The 14,725-nt window shown below is 38.2% G+C and overlaps 1 protein-coding gene across 1 annotated transcript in view; it reads right to left on the bottom strand.

Annotated features, from left to right (window-relative positions):
• The window catches only part of ABCB4 (ATP binding cassette subfamily B member 4), a 66,989-nt gene that overhangs the window by 34,364 nt on the left and 17,900 nt on the right, over positions 1 to 14,725 (bottom strand). The window contains exons 9-14 of the mRNA XM_081102569.1: positions 12,623 to 12,794; positions 10,217 to 10,330; positions 9,065 to 9,175; positions 7,245 to 7,370; positions 2,839 to 3,042; positions 2,217 to 2,387 (exon numbers count right to left, since the gene is read on the bottom strand). Coding sequence (XP_080958695.1) covers positions 2,217 to 2,387; positions 2,839 to 3,042; positions 7,245 to 7,370; positions 9,065 to 9,175; positions 10,217 to 10,330; positions 12,623 to 12,794 — 898 coding nt within the window. The remainder of the gene's footprint in view (positions 1 to 2,216; positions 2,388 to 2,838; positions 3,043 to 7,244; positions 7,371 to 9,064; positions 9,176 to 10,216; positions 10,331 to 12,622; positions 12,795 to 14,725) is intronic.

Raw genomic sequence — 14,725 nt, forward strand, 5'->3', positions numbered from 1 at the left:
CTATGGCTAGGGTGAGTGTAGAATGGTGAGTGACAGCTTGGTGGGTTCAAGGTTTCCTTTTGGGATAATGAAAATATTCTAAAATTATATAGTGGTGATGGTTGCAAAATCTTATGAAAATACTAAAAACCAATAAATTGTTCATTTTAAGAGGGTAAACTTTATGGTATATAAATTATATCTCAATGTTTTTGAAAAGAGCAGCCATGAGCCCTAGTTGGTATGGCTTAGTTGGTTGGGTGTCGTCCTGTTCACTGAAAGGTTGCTGGTTTGAGTCCCCATCAGGCCACATGCCTGGGTTGCAGGCTAGATCCCCAGTAAGGTTTGTACAGGAGCCAGCCAATGGATGTTCCGCTCTCACATCGATGTTTCTTTCTCTATCTCCCTCTCCCTTCCTCTCTCTCTAAAAATTAATGAAAATATTTTTTAAAAAGGGCAGTCATGAAAATTATGAACGTTTTTCATGAGAAGGGAATATCTTTAGCAGATAAAAGCTACAGCAATTAAAACAGTAAAATGCAGGGGAAGTTATCACATGAATAGGCAATTTGATCAATAGAACAAAATAGAGTCCAGAAATAAATATAAAACATTTAAGAATTAGTATAGCATAAATATGGCATTCTCTATCAATAGAGAAAAGGTAGATTATATAATAAACTAGAGGCCTGGTGCATGAAATTCATGCACTCAGAGGGGGCGTCCCTCAGCCTGGCCTGTGCCCTCTTGCAGTCTGGAGCCCTCGGAGGATGTCCAACTGACAGTTAGACATGCTCCCTATGGGGAGTGGGCCTACGCTGGCAGTCGGATATCCTTTAAGCTGCCACAGAGGCAGGAGAGGCTCCCACCACTGCTGCTGCGCTCACCAGCCGTGAGCCTGGCTTCTGGCTGAGTGGTGCTCCCACTGTGGGAGTGCACTGACCACCAGGAAGCAGCTCCTGTGTTGTGTCTGCCCCTTGGAGGTTAGTGTGCATCATAGCGACCCATTGTTCTGCTGTTTGGTTAATTTGCATATTAGCCTTTTATTATATAGGATGGTATTGAGCCAATAGTATAGCCACCTGGAAAAAAATTAATGTGATCTTTCTACATCAGTCTTTACTCTAAAATTTTAAACTAGATGAATTAACTAAATGTAAAAGAGTTAAACCATAAAAAGAGATGCCGAGGTTCTTGTCCCAGCATCAAGAAGGGCTCAGGAATCTGGAAAAGGGGCTGTGCATAGGAGAATGCATGTGGGTACAAAACTTTGTGGTTATTGGCTTACCTTACAATTTCAAAATATCAAATCCACTTTTATATTCTTTAAGATCTTATATTGAAAAACCTATTATTTATTTTGACAAATAGCTGTTATCTATTGAGTCAAAAGCTAATATGGTCATTACTTTTTTTTTTTACTGTAAACATGTATTGTCTCAATGAATTGGATCATGGTAATATTTATTTAGGCTCTCCTATGTGCAAGGCACTGGATTATGTGTTATATAGATACAGATATGAAACATTTATTAATGTTGCCTCTTAAGGGGTTTATTCTTCCTGGGAGAGAGAAGGCAAATAAATAAATAGCTAACCACAGTAAGTTGGTGCCACACGAATCTGGTTTTTACACTCCGTTGTTATTAGAGCTGACATCAGCACTGATGCCCAAAGGGTCCTAAGATAAGGCTCTTCTTGTGAAGCTTCAGCTTAAATGTGATAGGAAGATTTAGGATATCTGACCCAGGAACATGAGCTCAGCATCCTTAAAATGTGCTGCTTATTTATTTGTTTAGACAAATACAAATTGAACTTTATTTCCAGAAAATCATCCACTCGCCTTCGTGAGTAGATAAAAATGATGTTACTGCCTACAAAATAAGGCAATTATTTTGACTGTTTTTCAGCTGGACCAGTGTCTAGGTAACCCTATTTTTTTGGTACATTTTTACACAACTTCTTTGGATCAAAGCAATGACCTACCTGCAAGGGAAAAACAAAGATGAGTGGCTCAATGCCTAGGCCTGGATTTCAGCTCACTGTACCTTGGCCAGCAAGCCAGATAATGGGCCATCCACCTCTCTGCAATGTGACCCGACAGAGGGGAAATCAATAAAGCTCCACGAGAGAGCTTCGTTGGCTCTCACGTGTTTCAATCTGAACTTGCAAAGCATTAGGAAGAATTTTCAAAAACTTTCAATCGGCGGGTCCTTCAGCGTTTAGTGTCTACCCACCTTATCCAGAGCCGCCTGTACCTCAGCTTCACTTTCAGTGTCCAAGGCAGACGTGGCCTCATCCAGCAGCAGGATCTTGGGGTTGCGAACCAGGGCCCGAGCGATGGCGATTCTCTGTTTCTGTCCGCCACTCAGCTGCGCCCCTCTCTCTCCAACCAGGGTGTCAAATTTCTACAGCAGAAAACATGAAGGAGCTGTTAAAGTTCTTTCTCTTTTTTTAGAGAATTTTTGTAAGAGTTTATTTGAGCCAAACTGACATGTGCTGGGGAGCAAGATCTCAAGTGTTCCCTAAAATATTTTAAATAGAAAAGGCTATGGAGTTTAGAAATTCATGAAGACACCATGGAGCATCATTTTCACCATCACAGTGAGTCATAAATTATAATAAAATTAATGAATACTAACTCATAAAAACTACTAATACAGACTCTGTATAAAATTTTATGTGATTTGTGTACCAGGCTCTACTCCTTAAACTTCCAACTGAATAATTCAAGGGACTTACCTAGCAAAGTTGGACAACCTTGTATCTCAAACATTATTAGCTTAACCTTAGAAGAAAACTCGGTTGCATGAGGTGAGATTCTAACTTTGAGGGCAACTGCATTAACAAAGCTGTTACCTGTGGTAATTTCATGATAAACTCATAGGCGTTGGCGTCTTTGACAGCTTTCTTTATGTCATCCATGGTGACATTTCCACGGCCATAGCGAATGTTTTCAGCAATTGTGGTAGAAAACAGCACTGGCTCCTGACTCACCACTCCAATGATTTCCCTCAAATACCTGACGTTAAAGGTCCTAATATCCTGGCCATCTATGCTAATCTGAAAAAAAAAAGAATATTTTCATTAAATATTTGAACCATTTGATATCCAAAGCATCAAGACTGTTTTTTAAAAATCTTTATTATTGAAAGTATTACATATGTCCTCTTTCCCCCCTCATTGACCCTTCTAGACCACCCCTGCCCCCCACCCCAGGCCTTCTCCACTCTATTGTTTGTGTCCATGGGTTATGCATACACATGTGCATACAAGTTCTTTGGTTGATCTCTTCCTGCCCACCCACCCACCCCTGCCTTCCCTCTGAGATTCCACAGTCTGTTCCATGCTTCTATGTCTTGGAATGTAATTTGTTCATCAGTTTATTTTGTTCATTAGCTTCCACATATGAGTGAGATATGTGACACTAGTCTTTCTCTGACTGGCTTATTTCAATTAGCATAATACTCTTTCATTGGTTATGAAAAAAGTCTTAGCTAATATTGAACTTACTTCAGTGGTTAGAATGAGAATGGAAATAAAGAACAATGTGCAAGAATAACAATAAAAAGTATATGTTCTCCTGATATTTTCCCCTTACTTACACAGTTTTTTCATGGATGGGTAATTCTCCATAAACATTGGGGGTTATATAGTTTTGGCATAGTATTATTTTTGCTTACCATTAGTAAATGTGAATAAAAGTCCACTTTCCTACCCAGTCTGCATATCGTTTTGATGGCATTATGATGTTTTACTATATGTAATACACCATAATTTTCTTTAGCATTTCCCACCTGCTGGACATTTTACTTCCTTCAAGAAACACTGTAGGACAGTCATTGTAGAAGTAGAGAATTACCAGGCTGAGGAGTGTGACTTACTTTTTCTTCTCTAATAACACCCTGTACAGTTAGTGATATATGTTGGCCATTTATTATTTGCTGAATAAAGGTTGAATAAACAACCCTCTAAGAAGATTTTAGAAGGATGGCTACTGCGGTGCAGGAGTATGACTCAGCCCAGGGGTCTGGGCGGCTGTCCCCTGGGCTCCCTCCCCAGAGCCACAGGCCCCAGTCTCTCCTCACAGGAGTCCAGGCCGCTCTGCCCTCCCTCCACTGGAGCCCAGGGTATTAGCAGCTGAAGGTCAATCTTTCTCCAGTGCTTCTGCAGTTCCCTGGGACCTCATATGAAACCACACGTGTAACTTGATAACAGATTCAGCCCCACAGCCTCCACATGAACAAGCGGAGTAACAGTTCATGCTGAGAGCAATGAGAAACTTTCTAATCTGATCAAAACATTCATTCTCGAGGCCTGCAAACAAGACCATCCATGTACTAAACAGTCTAATGAAGTTGAGTATAAAATGAGTATGTGGTAGTGGTGAATAGCTTTTAAAGGCAGGAACAATGAACCTGATTTAAACTTGATGAATCTCTAACTTTCTAATTTCAAAAGAGGAAAGTTTAGTAAACGGAGGATAAAGATTATAGTGCCTAATGAATTCTAAAGCAAATATTGATTGAACTGTCTCTATTGTTATCTAGATATTACTTGCTAGATAATGTTGCTACAGTTAAATATATTTTCAAATGCTGGAATAAGTATTTGCTAAAACTTGCAATTTTTCAAATTGTTAATTGGTTGGTATAAAAAGGATAAGTGAATACAAATATCTTTCCCAGTATAGCACATTAATAAAGGAAATTAAAGAAGACAGATAAATGGAAAGATATTCTTGTTCATGGCATGGAGGAATTAATATTGTTAACATATCCATACTATTGAAAATGATCTACAAATTCAATGAAATCCCTGTTAAAATTCCAATGGCATTTTTCAAAAAAATAGAAAAAAAAATACAAAATTCATATGGAATCATAAAAGACCCTGAATAGTCAAAGCAGTCTTGAGAAATAAAAGCAAAACTGAAGGCATTACATTTCCTGACTTCAAAGGGATACCATTGTAATGAACCTAGTTATTAATAACAGGAAAGGAGCAAAGGGAAGGCCAAATATTATAGGCATGCCATTTGGGCAGCTTCACCAGGAAGCTAAAGCTTTACACTCCCCAGGGAGCCACCTGTCTATTCCCTGCAGACTGCTAGGGGAAGCAGGGAGGCAGATGCATGACCAGTAAAGTTAGGGGGGCTAATAAGGTGCTTGCTCTCAGTCACACCTGAGAACAGAGGTCACTGGTCAGAAAGGGCATGGCCACTGCAAGCGTGGGAAGATTGGGGATATTTAATTCCCTGAACAAAGGAATTCACCCTCTTGGTGCCTCTTGGTTGACTCCTGGCTTGCGAGACTTCCTCCTGCTTCCCTGAATTCATCCACATAGAGGACTAATGGACTGCAACTAGCCTGATGCTGAACATGGAATGTTGGTTGACTCCCGGCTGCAAAATGGAATGGAAACTCTGGACACTGGCTTTGCTTTTAGCTTTACTGAATCTCCAGCTCACTTCTTCCAGAACTAGGCTAAAGGGAATGGGACTTGGGAAACCCAGGGATGTAATGCCACACAAATAAAAATCATTCATCCTCCCATGCTAGTCTCAGAAAGTTCTTGTTCTTGAGATATTGTAAGGACTCCAGCCCCAGCACTCAGTGGGGACAGGGATACCTCAACATCCTCAATACACAAAGGTATATTACAAAGCTGCAGTAATCAAAACAGTATGGTACTGGTATAAAAACATACATAGGTACTGGAAAACAACAACCCCGAAAACATAGACCAATGAAACAGAATAGAGATCCCAGAAATAAACACACACATATATGATCAACTAGTATTTGATAAGGGTGCCAAGAACACACAATGGGGAAAGGAAAATCTCTTCAATAAATGGTTTTAGGGAAAATAAATCTGCATACTCATATGTAAAAGAATTAAGTTGGACCCTCATCTTACACCATACACAAAAAGTAACTTGAAATGAATTGAAGATTTACATGTAGGTCCTGAAACTATAAGACTCCTAGAATAAAACATAGGTAGAAAGCTCCTTAACAATGATCTTGGCAATAATTTTTTGGGATATGACACCAGTAGCACAGGCAACAAAAGGAAAAATAAACAAATAGGACTATATTAACCCATGAAACTTCTGCACAGCAAAGAAAAACATTAAAAAAAGACAACCTATGGAATAGAAGTAAATATTTGCAAATCACATACTGATAAGGAGTTAAAATCCAAAATATATATGGAACTCATACAATTCAAGAGCAAAATAAAAAACAATCTGATTTAAAAATAAACAGAGGAACTAAATAGCCTTGTCTTTTTTTTTTTCCAAAGAAGCCATCCAAAAGATCAACAGGTACATGAAAAGGTGCTCAATATCACACTAATCATCAGGGAATGCAAATCAAAACCACAATGAGATATCACTTGACATTTGTTAGGATGGCTGCTATGAAAAAGACAAGAGCAGAGAGGACAATGAGCAAGTGGGTCAAAATATTAACAATTAGTAAATCTGAAGGGTAAAGAGTAAAGTGAGTTCCCTGCTTCCAACTTTTCTGTAAGTTTGAATGTAACATTTTTTTAAATCCTCACCCAGGAGAGAGAGAGAGAGAGAGAGAGAGAGAGAGAGAGAGAGAGAGAGAGAGAGAGAGAGAGAGAGAGAGAAACAACAGTGTGAGAGAGAAATGTTGATTGGTTGCCTGCTGTAAGCGCCCTGACTAGAATCGAACCCATCACCTTTTGGTGCATGGGATGATACTCCAATCCACTGAGACACCCAGACACTCAGAATTTAACAAAATATTTAAGAGGTCAAAAAATATATACCCTAGGCTATTACTGTCCCTCATATCCCCAGAAGTTTCTTATGAGACTATCCCATTTTCCCCTTCTGATATTCCAACATTTGAGAAAACTGAACTATCTCTGATGAATTTAATTACTGTCCAAAGATTTGTTGTGGCCCTGATTACCAAATTGTCAGCAACTGAGATATGAAATAATTTTGACCAAACCCAATCACTCATCAAATATAATTCTCTCCGTGGTTTGGATGACTGTTTCTGGTGATGTAGTAGGTTATGAGGCACTAAGTTGGAACTGAAAAGAGTGTTGTCTAGCTTCTTTGGCTTTTATCATTTTGAATACCTTTGTTAAACTAGCCCTACCCCTTGTACCAAAATTACATTAACATGCAAATTTTTTACTAAAAAAAAATAAAAAATTTCAAAGGGCTAATTGGCACCCAGCTTCCCAATTTGGAGAACTTAGTTCTTCCCACTTACCATACCCTCGTCAGGGTCATAGAGCCTCTGGATCAGCTGCACTGTCGTGCTTTTCCCACAGCCGCTGTTCCCAACCAGGGCCACCGTCTGCCCGCTCCGAACCTGCAGGTTGAGGCCCTTCAAGATCTGGGAGGAAAAGGGCAAAAAAGAACACACTTCACAGCAAAGTCCTAAAAGGGGAGTAATTTGATTCAATGTTAAATTTGAAAAACTATGAAATAGGCCCTGCCCCCATGGGCCCAGCGTGACTGAGGAGTTGGGTTTCCACCCCCAGGCCACACACTCCTGTAGGTGGTGCTCCTGTGGGTGCTCTGAGCAGCACAGAGCCTGCAGACCACGGCCCTGGGGCCTACGGGTGTGTGGCATCAGGAGGCAGTGCACCCGCCCGAGTCTGCTCTCACTGAGTAGCAGGAATGGATAACAACAGAAAATGGTATTGGAACAGTGAGAATCTGCAATTTTGCACAGGAAGCGTTGGGAGGCGTTGTTTACTGTAGTCTGTCTTAAATTGGGACAAAATTGATCAAACAAGATGAATTTGGTGCTTAGGAACGTGTGAAAGCTGCTAGCAAACTCTATTCTCCTCTACCAGAAGTAACTGCAATTAATGCAGCTCTTGCAGGGAAGCCAGGACTTGCCCGCACATCTTGTCATGGAGATGGTTGGCTGACCAAGAATGAGGCTGAGTAACCCTGCAGAACCAGATGAACCAATGAGTGAAGAAGCATGTGAGAAATACATAAAATCTATCGAGGAGTGAAAATGGAAACCCCCTCCACTAAATAAAGTTGTCCAGCATAGTTGGCTAAAATTAGTTGTGGATAAAAGATTTAGCAACTTTTAGCAGTACCAATGGAAAAAGTAACTACAACAATGCAACTGGAAGAAAAATACCCCTAACTTTCTAACAATTACAGATATATACAATATGTACCTCCTCCCAACACTCTATGACAATGATGGCGAACCTATGACACGCGTGTCAGAGGTGACACACGAACTCATTCTTTTGGTTGATTTTTCTTTGTTAAATGGCATTTAAATATATGAAATAAATATCAAAAATGTAAGTCTTTGTTTTACTATGGCTGCAAATATCAAAAAATTTCTCTATGTGACATGGCACCAGAGTTAAGTTAGGGTTTTTCAAAATGCTGACACACCGAGCTCAAAAGGTTCGCCATCACTGCCCTATGATTTTTAGGCTAGGCTACAAGGTATAATATTAAGAATTCCTGAAATGATTTGTGGTAAAATCTAGCCATAAAAATTATATAATTCAAAGATAACATTGTTATCTTAAGCCTTATATAATTCAGGGTAGGGCAAAAATAGGCTTACAGTTGTTTATATGGAAAATAATACAATAATAAATAATAATAATACAAGAATACACTCTGTGTTTTGCATGCTCACAACTATAATCATACTTTTGCCCCACTTGTATTATAACTTGCTTACATCTGTCTCAGGATTGGGTCAAAATACTGAATGATCTTTCCACTGGAAATAACTGGTAGTTGAGAAAAGCTTTTGTTAGTTGTTACAGTGTCAGATGATGAACAACACTATCTTAATTTTGCAGTATACTGTGTTTGCTGGTGCTATTCTTAGACAGTGAAGCATCAGCCTTGCAGGAAAACAAGAAACAGTTTAATAATAAAACTTTCAACTTCTTCATTAAAAAAATGTCAAATCTAGGAATATAACCCCCAAAAGAAAAAACACATAAATATCAAAAGATTAGAGGCGTTAGAGTCTTTAAGATGATTAAACATTCAACCTGTGTTAGGAATTCCTATAGATACTATTTACAGTACCTTGACATTAGCTCGAGCTGGATAAGAAAAATGAACATCATTGAACTCCAAATTCCCTTTGATGTTGTCTGGTTTGTGTCCTCTCTCTGAAAAACTGTCAATTTTAGGATTCTAAATAAAACAAAATTCAATGACTATTCTATCATACAATAAACAATTGCATTTTTAAGGAATATGATTCAGCAAATTCCAAAAATAACACCTGGAATGGCACACTCTCCCTCCCATATGATAGAACCGTAGGTAGAGACTGTGTGTGTGTTTAAGGAAATGTTCATTCTCAGAAAACAAGCATTTCCTTAAAAGAGCATAGTGACATACTCATTTTATTTTGTACAATATTTCACTTTAAGATTTTGGCATACCCTTATAAAATTTCTAAATGGTCAGATTTTCATGTTTATACAACAAAACATACTATTATAGGATAGCATCATTTAGTGAAAATTAGTTTATTCCTAAATAATAAATGTAATGGATTGGGTTAAGAAGACTGACTAAACAACTGGTTAAAGCAAGTTATTTAGGGCCAGTGTAAACATTCAATAAATTTGGAAGCTGAACAATTTTCTCATGACTTGGATCAATGAAACAGGAGGAATTGCTTAGATTAAATGATCAAATTTCAGTTATCCTCTTTGTGGATTATCTGTGTATAAACAGTGACATTTTAATATTCAAAACTATTTTCTTTATTCCATTGCAATCAGTACAACTTATTCAATCAACATAGTTAATTCAAAATGATATCAAACATGCAGTGATCATTTTTTTTTTTGAAGGGTGCAACCCAGTAAAACATACTGTCAATTTTGGCTCCACCAATAATTTTTCCACCCTGTATAGAAATCATATTATTCTTAGTCTGGCCACAAAGGGAAAGAGAAAAGGGAAAAAAAACTAGGAAGACAAACATCTGTGCTCTGAACTCTAATAATTACACAGGTGCAGACGTACCTTTCCAAAATGAGATCAGGGTTATTATATTAAAGATAAACTTTTAGAAATATTACTAAGAGGCATTTGCTTCATTCATTACTAAAAAGAGGTTGTTAATTCCACATAATTAATGTTCACATGACATTTACCCTAAAGCCAGACTTAGTTACCCAAGCCTCAAGGAACTTTTCAGCATCACAATAATTGACTCACCTTATCTATAATATCAAAGATCACATATGCTGCTCCTCTTGCATTGGCAAAAGCATCGACACAAGGAGCGGCCTGCCCAACGCTAAAAGCTCCGATCAGAATTGAAAAAAAGACCTGAACAAAAGAAAGTGAGAAAGAGTTATAAGCCCCATTCTGGGGTCCAGGATCTCAAACATGATTTGTGTGAAATACACGATACAAAGGGTTGCGTTTAGGTTTCTCCTTTAAAATTGTTTTAGCAAAAGAGCAAAACGTACAAGGTTACCAGGTACTATAACATTTCATTGCACAAATGTGTTTCTTCAACCTCAAAAATATTTGTCTGGCTTGGGAAACTATCTATTGACTAACTTCTCCTGAACTCAGACAGAGTCAGAAAGATTCTTCAAACCTACTGCCTTGATTCTGAAGCGAATACCACCAGAGGGAAGCATTTTCCATCGCTATTACTATTCTCATTTTCTCTAACTATATATTTATATGATATTCAGAATGTTCAAGAGGAGACATGGGCCTGAATGGTGTGGCTCAGTGGTTGAGCGTCGGCCTATGAACCAGGAGGTCATGGTTTGATTCCCAGTCAGGGCACATGCCCGGGTTGCAGGCTCGATCCCCAGGGCGGGGTGTGCAGGAGGCAGCCAATCAGTGATTCTCTCTCATCATGGATGTTTCTTTCTCTCTCTGGCTCTCCTCCCTCCCTGAAATCAATAAAAATATATATTTTTTAAAAAGGATGAAACATGGTAGGTTTGGGCCCCATGGAATTTTCCTTAAAAAGTACCATTTTGCATACATATTTTAATAAGATTTTAATATAAGAATTAGTTCACACATTATAAAACACAATCACATCTGTGTGCACTGATGAATAATTCCTTTGTATAATCATTCTGTACTATACCACACAAAACTTAACACATTTTCCTTTATATTTTTTTTAAGTAGGAAAATAAATTGATATAGAAAAGCCAAAAATATAGCTTCAGGAATCCAGATTATTAGCATAACTCAACTGAGGAAAACATAAATGAAGAGAAATTACTTCTTTCTCTCTGGGCATGGTGAAACTTATACACATAGTTTGGCTTTTCCCAGAAGACAGGAACAATGACACTTCACATAGCCAGAACTCAAATATCCCTCATTATCTCTCCACTGTCTGCAATAAGGTAAGAGCCAGTAGGAAAGCAAAAAGTCTCTACCAAAATAGATGTTATTAAAGTTAATGCACTAGAGCCCTTTACCCAGAGGGTGTTGCTGGCTCCCTGCACTGTGGGCGGATATCACCCTCCAGCCCCAGGAGGGAGCTGTTGCTGTCCACGTACTGCCAAGGGGGAGACAAGGCCAGAGAGGACACACTCGGCACAAAAGGTGAATAGCAAAGTCAGGATTCAGTCTCCTTTCTTCATAAAATTTAGCAAGCAAGGAACTGAAGAAAGGTGGAGAGCTTCTAAGCTAACAATTAGAGAGAAGACCAAAATGAGAGAAAAAAGAAAAGTCACAGCAATTATGAATGCTCATCCAGTCAAACAGCCCTCCACACCTCAGTGGAGTCTGAAGATACCACTCTAGAAAACAACTTGAAGTGATCAATTTTCATAATGGCCTGAAGTCATCAGCAGAGGGACAAACTGTGTTCAGTATCCTTTGTTTGAAAATATAGGAAAGTTCGGGTTTTAAAAGATCACTGTTTGAACGGTTACATGTTGTTCTGTCACTGATATGGAATGATGGTCATAAAATTATTTCGAGCTTGTAAAAAAAGATTACAGAATGATATAATACAATCCCAGTTTTAAAAGAAAAAAATATGTGTATATACAGAAAATATATACACTTGGAAGATGTATGCCAAAAGTTCTCATTAAATGTATATTATTAGATTATGAGTAATTCTAAGTAATTTCTATTTTTTAAAATTCTAATCCTTTTAATAACTAGAATATATTATTTTTATAATCTTAAACTAAAGCTATCTTCATTTTGAAAAATAAAAGGAAACTAAAATAACTTTTCATCTCCTATTTCAGATAGCTGATGTTTTATGATACATAAGTTTAACATTCCATCACTATGTAATGTTTACTTTCTTATATAATGGAAATCAAGGGCAGAATGAGGATGGCTCCAATCCATATTTGTCTATTCACAAAATCAATCAATTTTTATTTCCTTTACATATTGTATATGTTTCTTACTACATGCTATTTTCTTGCCCTTACTCATAATTACGCCTTGTGTAGTCTAGGCCAACTCTGCCCACAGGACAGAGCAAAGATTCACCAAAAGAAAAAAAGCCTATAATCATGGCTCATCCTTCGAAAAGGAGGAATATGAAAGTAAAGACAAGGAAGATGGATAAATAATATTTTTAGATTCTTCATAAATATTAGAGAAAATACTTACTGTCATTGCATTTCCCAGAGTATATTCTTTTGATATGACCAGAGTGGATCCATACCAGAAGGCCAGCGCATATGATGCATATATTAACAGGAAGGCAATGCCCATGGAAATGTTTGCTGAAATAGCTTTTTTAATTCCAATCTTTTTGGCAACTTCTAGATGTTTCTGATACCTACCAGAAAATCAGGGGAAAACGTTATAATAAGAAAGTAAACAATCCATAATCTGAGCCATATTCACCTCCTGTATAGTTGGAGGTTTAAGAAACAAAGCCAGCAAAGTAAGAAATCCCTTGGGGGACCCAGCTTCCTGGAAACTGAACCAACTCAGGATCAGCCAGATAGGGCTTGAGAAGGCTAGAACCTATCTGAGCCTTCTCCTCACTGGCCCGGACCCCTCTCCATTGGACCTCACCAGTCCAACCAATGTTCCTGTAGCCATTCCAGAACTGAGCTCTCATCCCTGGGATATGGAAGAGCTTCATCACCCACTCCATGGCCAGCATCACAAGTCAAGGTTAAGGAGGAAGGAGAAAAACCAAGCCAACCAAGAATGACACCAAAATGTAAATACTATTCAGGACTCTTAAAATAGTTCAATTCTTAACACAGTTTAATTTCTCTTCTCTAGAGAAAAGAAAATCCTTCCCTTGTTGCCCCACTGGGTGAGGGGCAGGAATTTTACATGTTCTTATACTTAGGCCTTTGCTTTCTTGTTATTGTTTTGTTTTTTGATCAATTGACCTTCAACTATCAAGCCAGGGTACACTGTTATAAAGTGGTCACTACTTGTGGGATTTGGGTTCTTACTCAATATTTTTAGATTTTTGTCTCATTATCTGTAAAATGAAGTGAATAATGCCTACCTTCCAGGTAATTCTGAGGCTGACACAAGTTATAGAGAGCAGTTAGTACAGGGTTGGCGCAAAGTTGGCAAAACCTGACACTTCCTATTCCCACCATTACTATTACTGCTGTTCTCAAATGTAATCTCTTTCTGAATATTGCCCATTCTACTATTATCATATTTCTGAATAGTAATTAAAATTCATACTACTGGCTTCTATGATGTGATACAAAAGCACAAGTATCTAGAATGGTTCTATTAAATTGCAATGTTGTTGTTTTTTACATCAATTTAAATTAAATCTATCTTTTCATGCTAGACACAGAGAGTATAAAAATGTTTATTTTGGCTCCCTAACTTCAGAAAAAAATTCAATGAATACATGAGACTTTGGGGGGAAAAATATAAAGCAGGGTGTTTCTGTTTCTAACAAAAAACAAACATCATGTATTTTTTTTAGTTTAACCCAATGAGATGTTGAGAACTTATTAGTTTGCAAAGAATGCATACTGCCACCAAAAAGTGTTTGTCCTTTTAATTACTTGAAGCACTCAACTCTTCAGTGTATTTTTCTGTGTTGGGCGCTGCACTCACTTAGCAGAGCTGTGTCCCTGGGGAGACAGCCAGAAGGCCAGGTCCAGTCCTGGGCTGGGCCCTGAGCCAGCCGTGTGCAGGGAGATTTATGTCAGCCCCAATGTGACACAAAGCTCCGGTGACAGTGGTGGACATGCTGTAGTTACCTTCGCTTAGGCGGCTTGCTTACTGCAGCTAATGGAGCGGCACTGATTACATTCACATCCTGATGTCCAACTGAGGTTAGTGTGGTCTGTGTGAGCTATTGTGTACAGGAAGCAGCAGTAAGAGAGAAAAAGGGAGAGGTTAGAGAACCAGGAACGTGGTGGTTTTGAAGAGGGCTTAAGGAATAGAAAAATAGAAAAGCAAATGGAGGAAATTAGGGAAACTTGGCTTTTAATGCTGGAGAATTTCCAGGAGTTTCTATTTCAGAGTTGTGGGTATCAGGAGTTCCACAGAACAGCAAAAGAAAATGCTTTACACAAAATTATGCTTTGGCTATATTAGGGGGTGTTATTATTTAGAGAAAACTGGTGGAGGGAGTACCCTTCATCAGTGGGCTTTGTTCTGACATTTAGATTTTTTATATATCAAGTTCCTTTAGAGCAGAGATAATTGACCTGGGATCCAAGGTCAAGGAACTTGAATGGGGGAAAAAAATTACATATTTATTTTCATTAACCT

The sequence above is a fragment of the Myotis nattereri genome (genome assembly GCF_964212035.1).
Source record: "Myotis nattereri genome assembly, chromosome: 11".
NCBI classification, from domain to species: domain Eukaryota; kingdom Metazoa; phylum Chordata; class Mammalia; order Chiroptera; family Vespertilionidae; genus Myotis; species Myotis nattereri.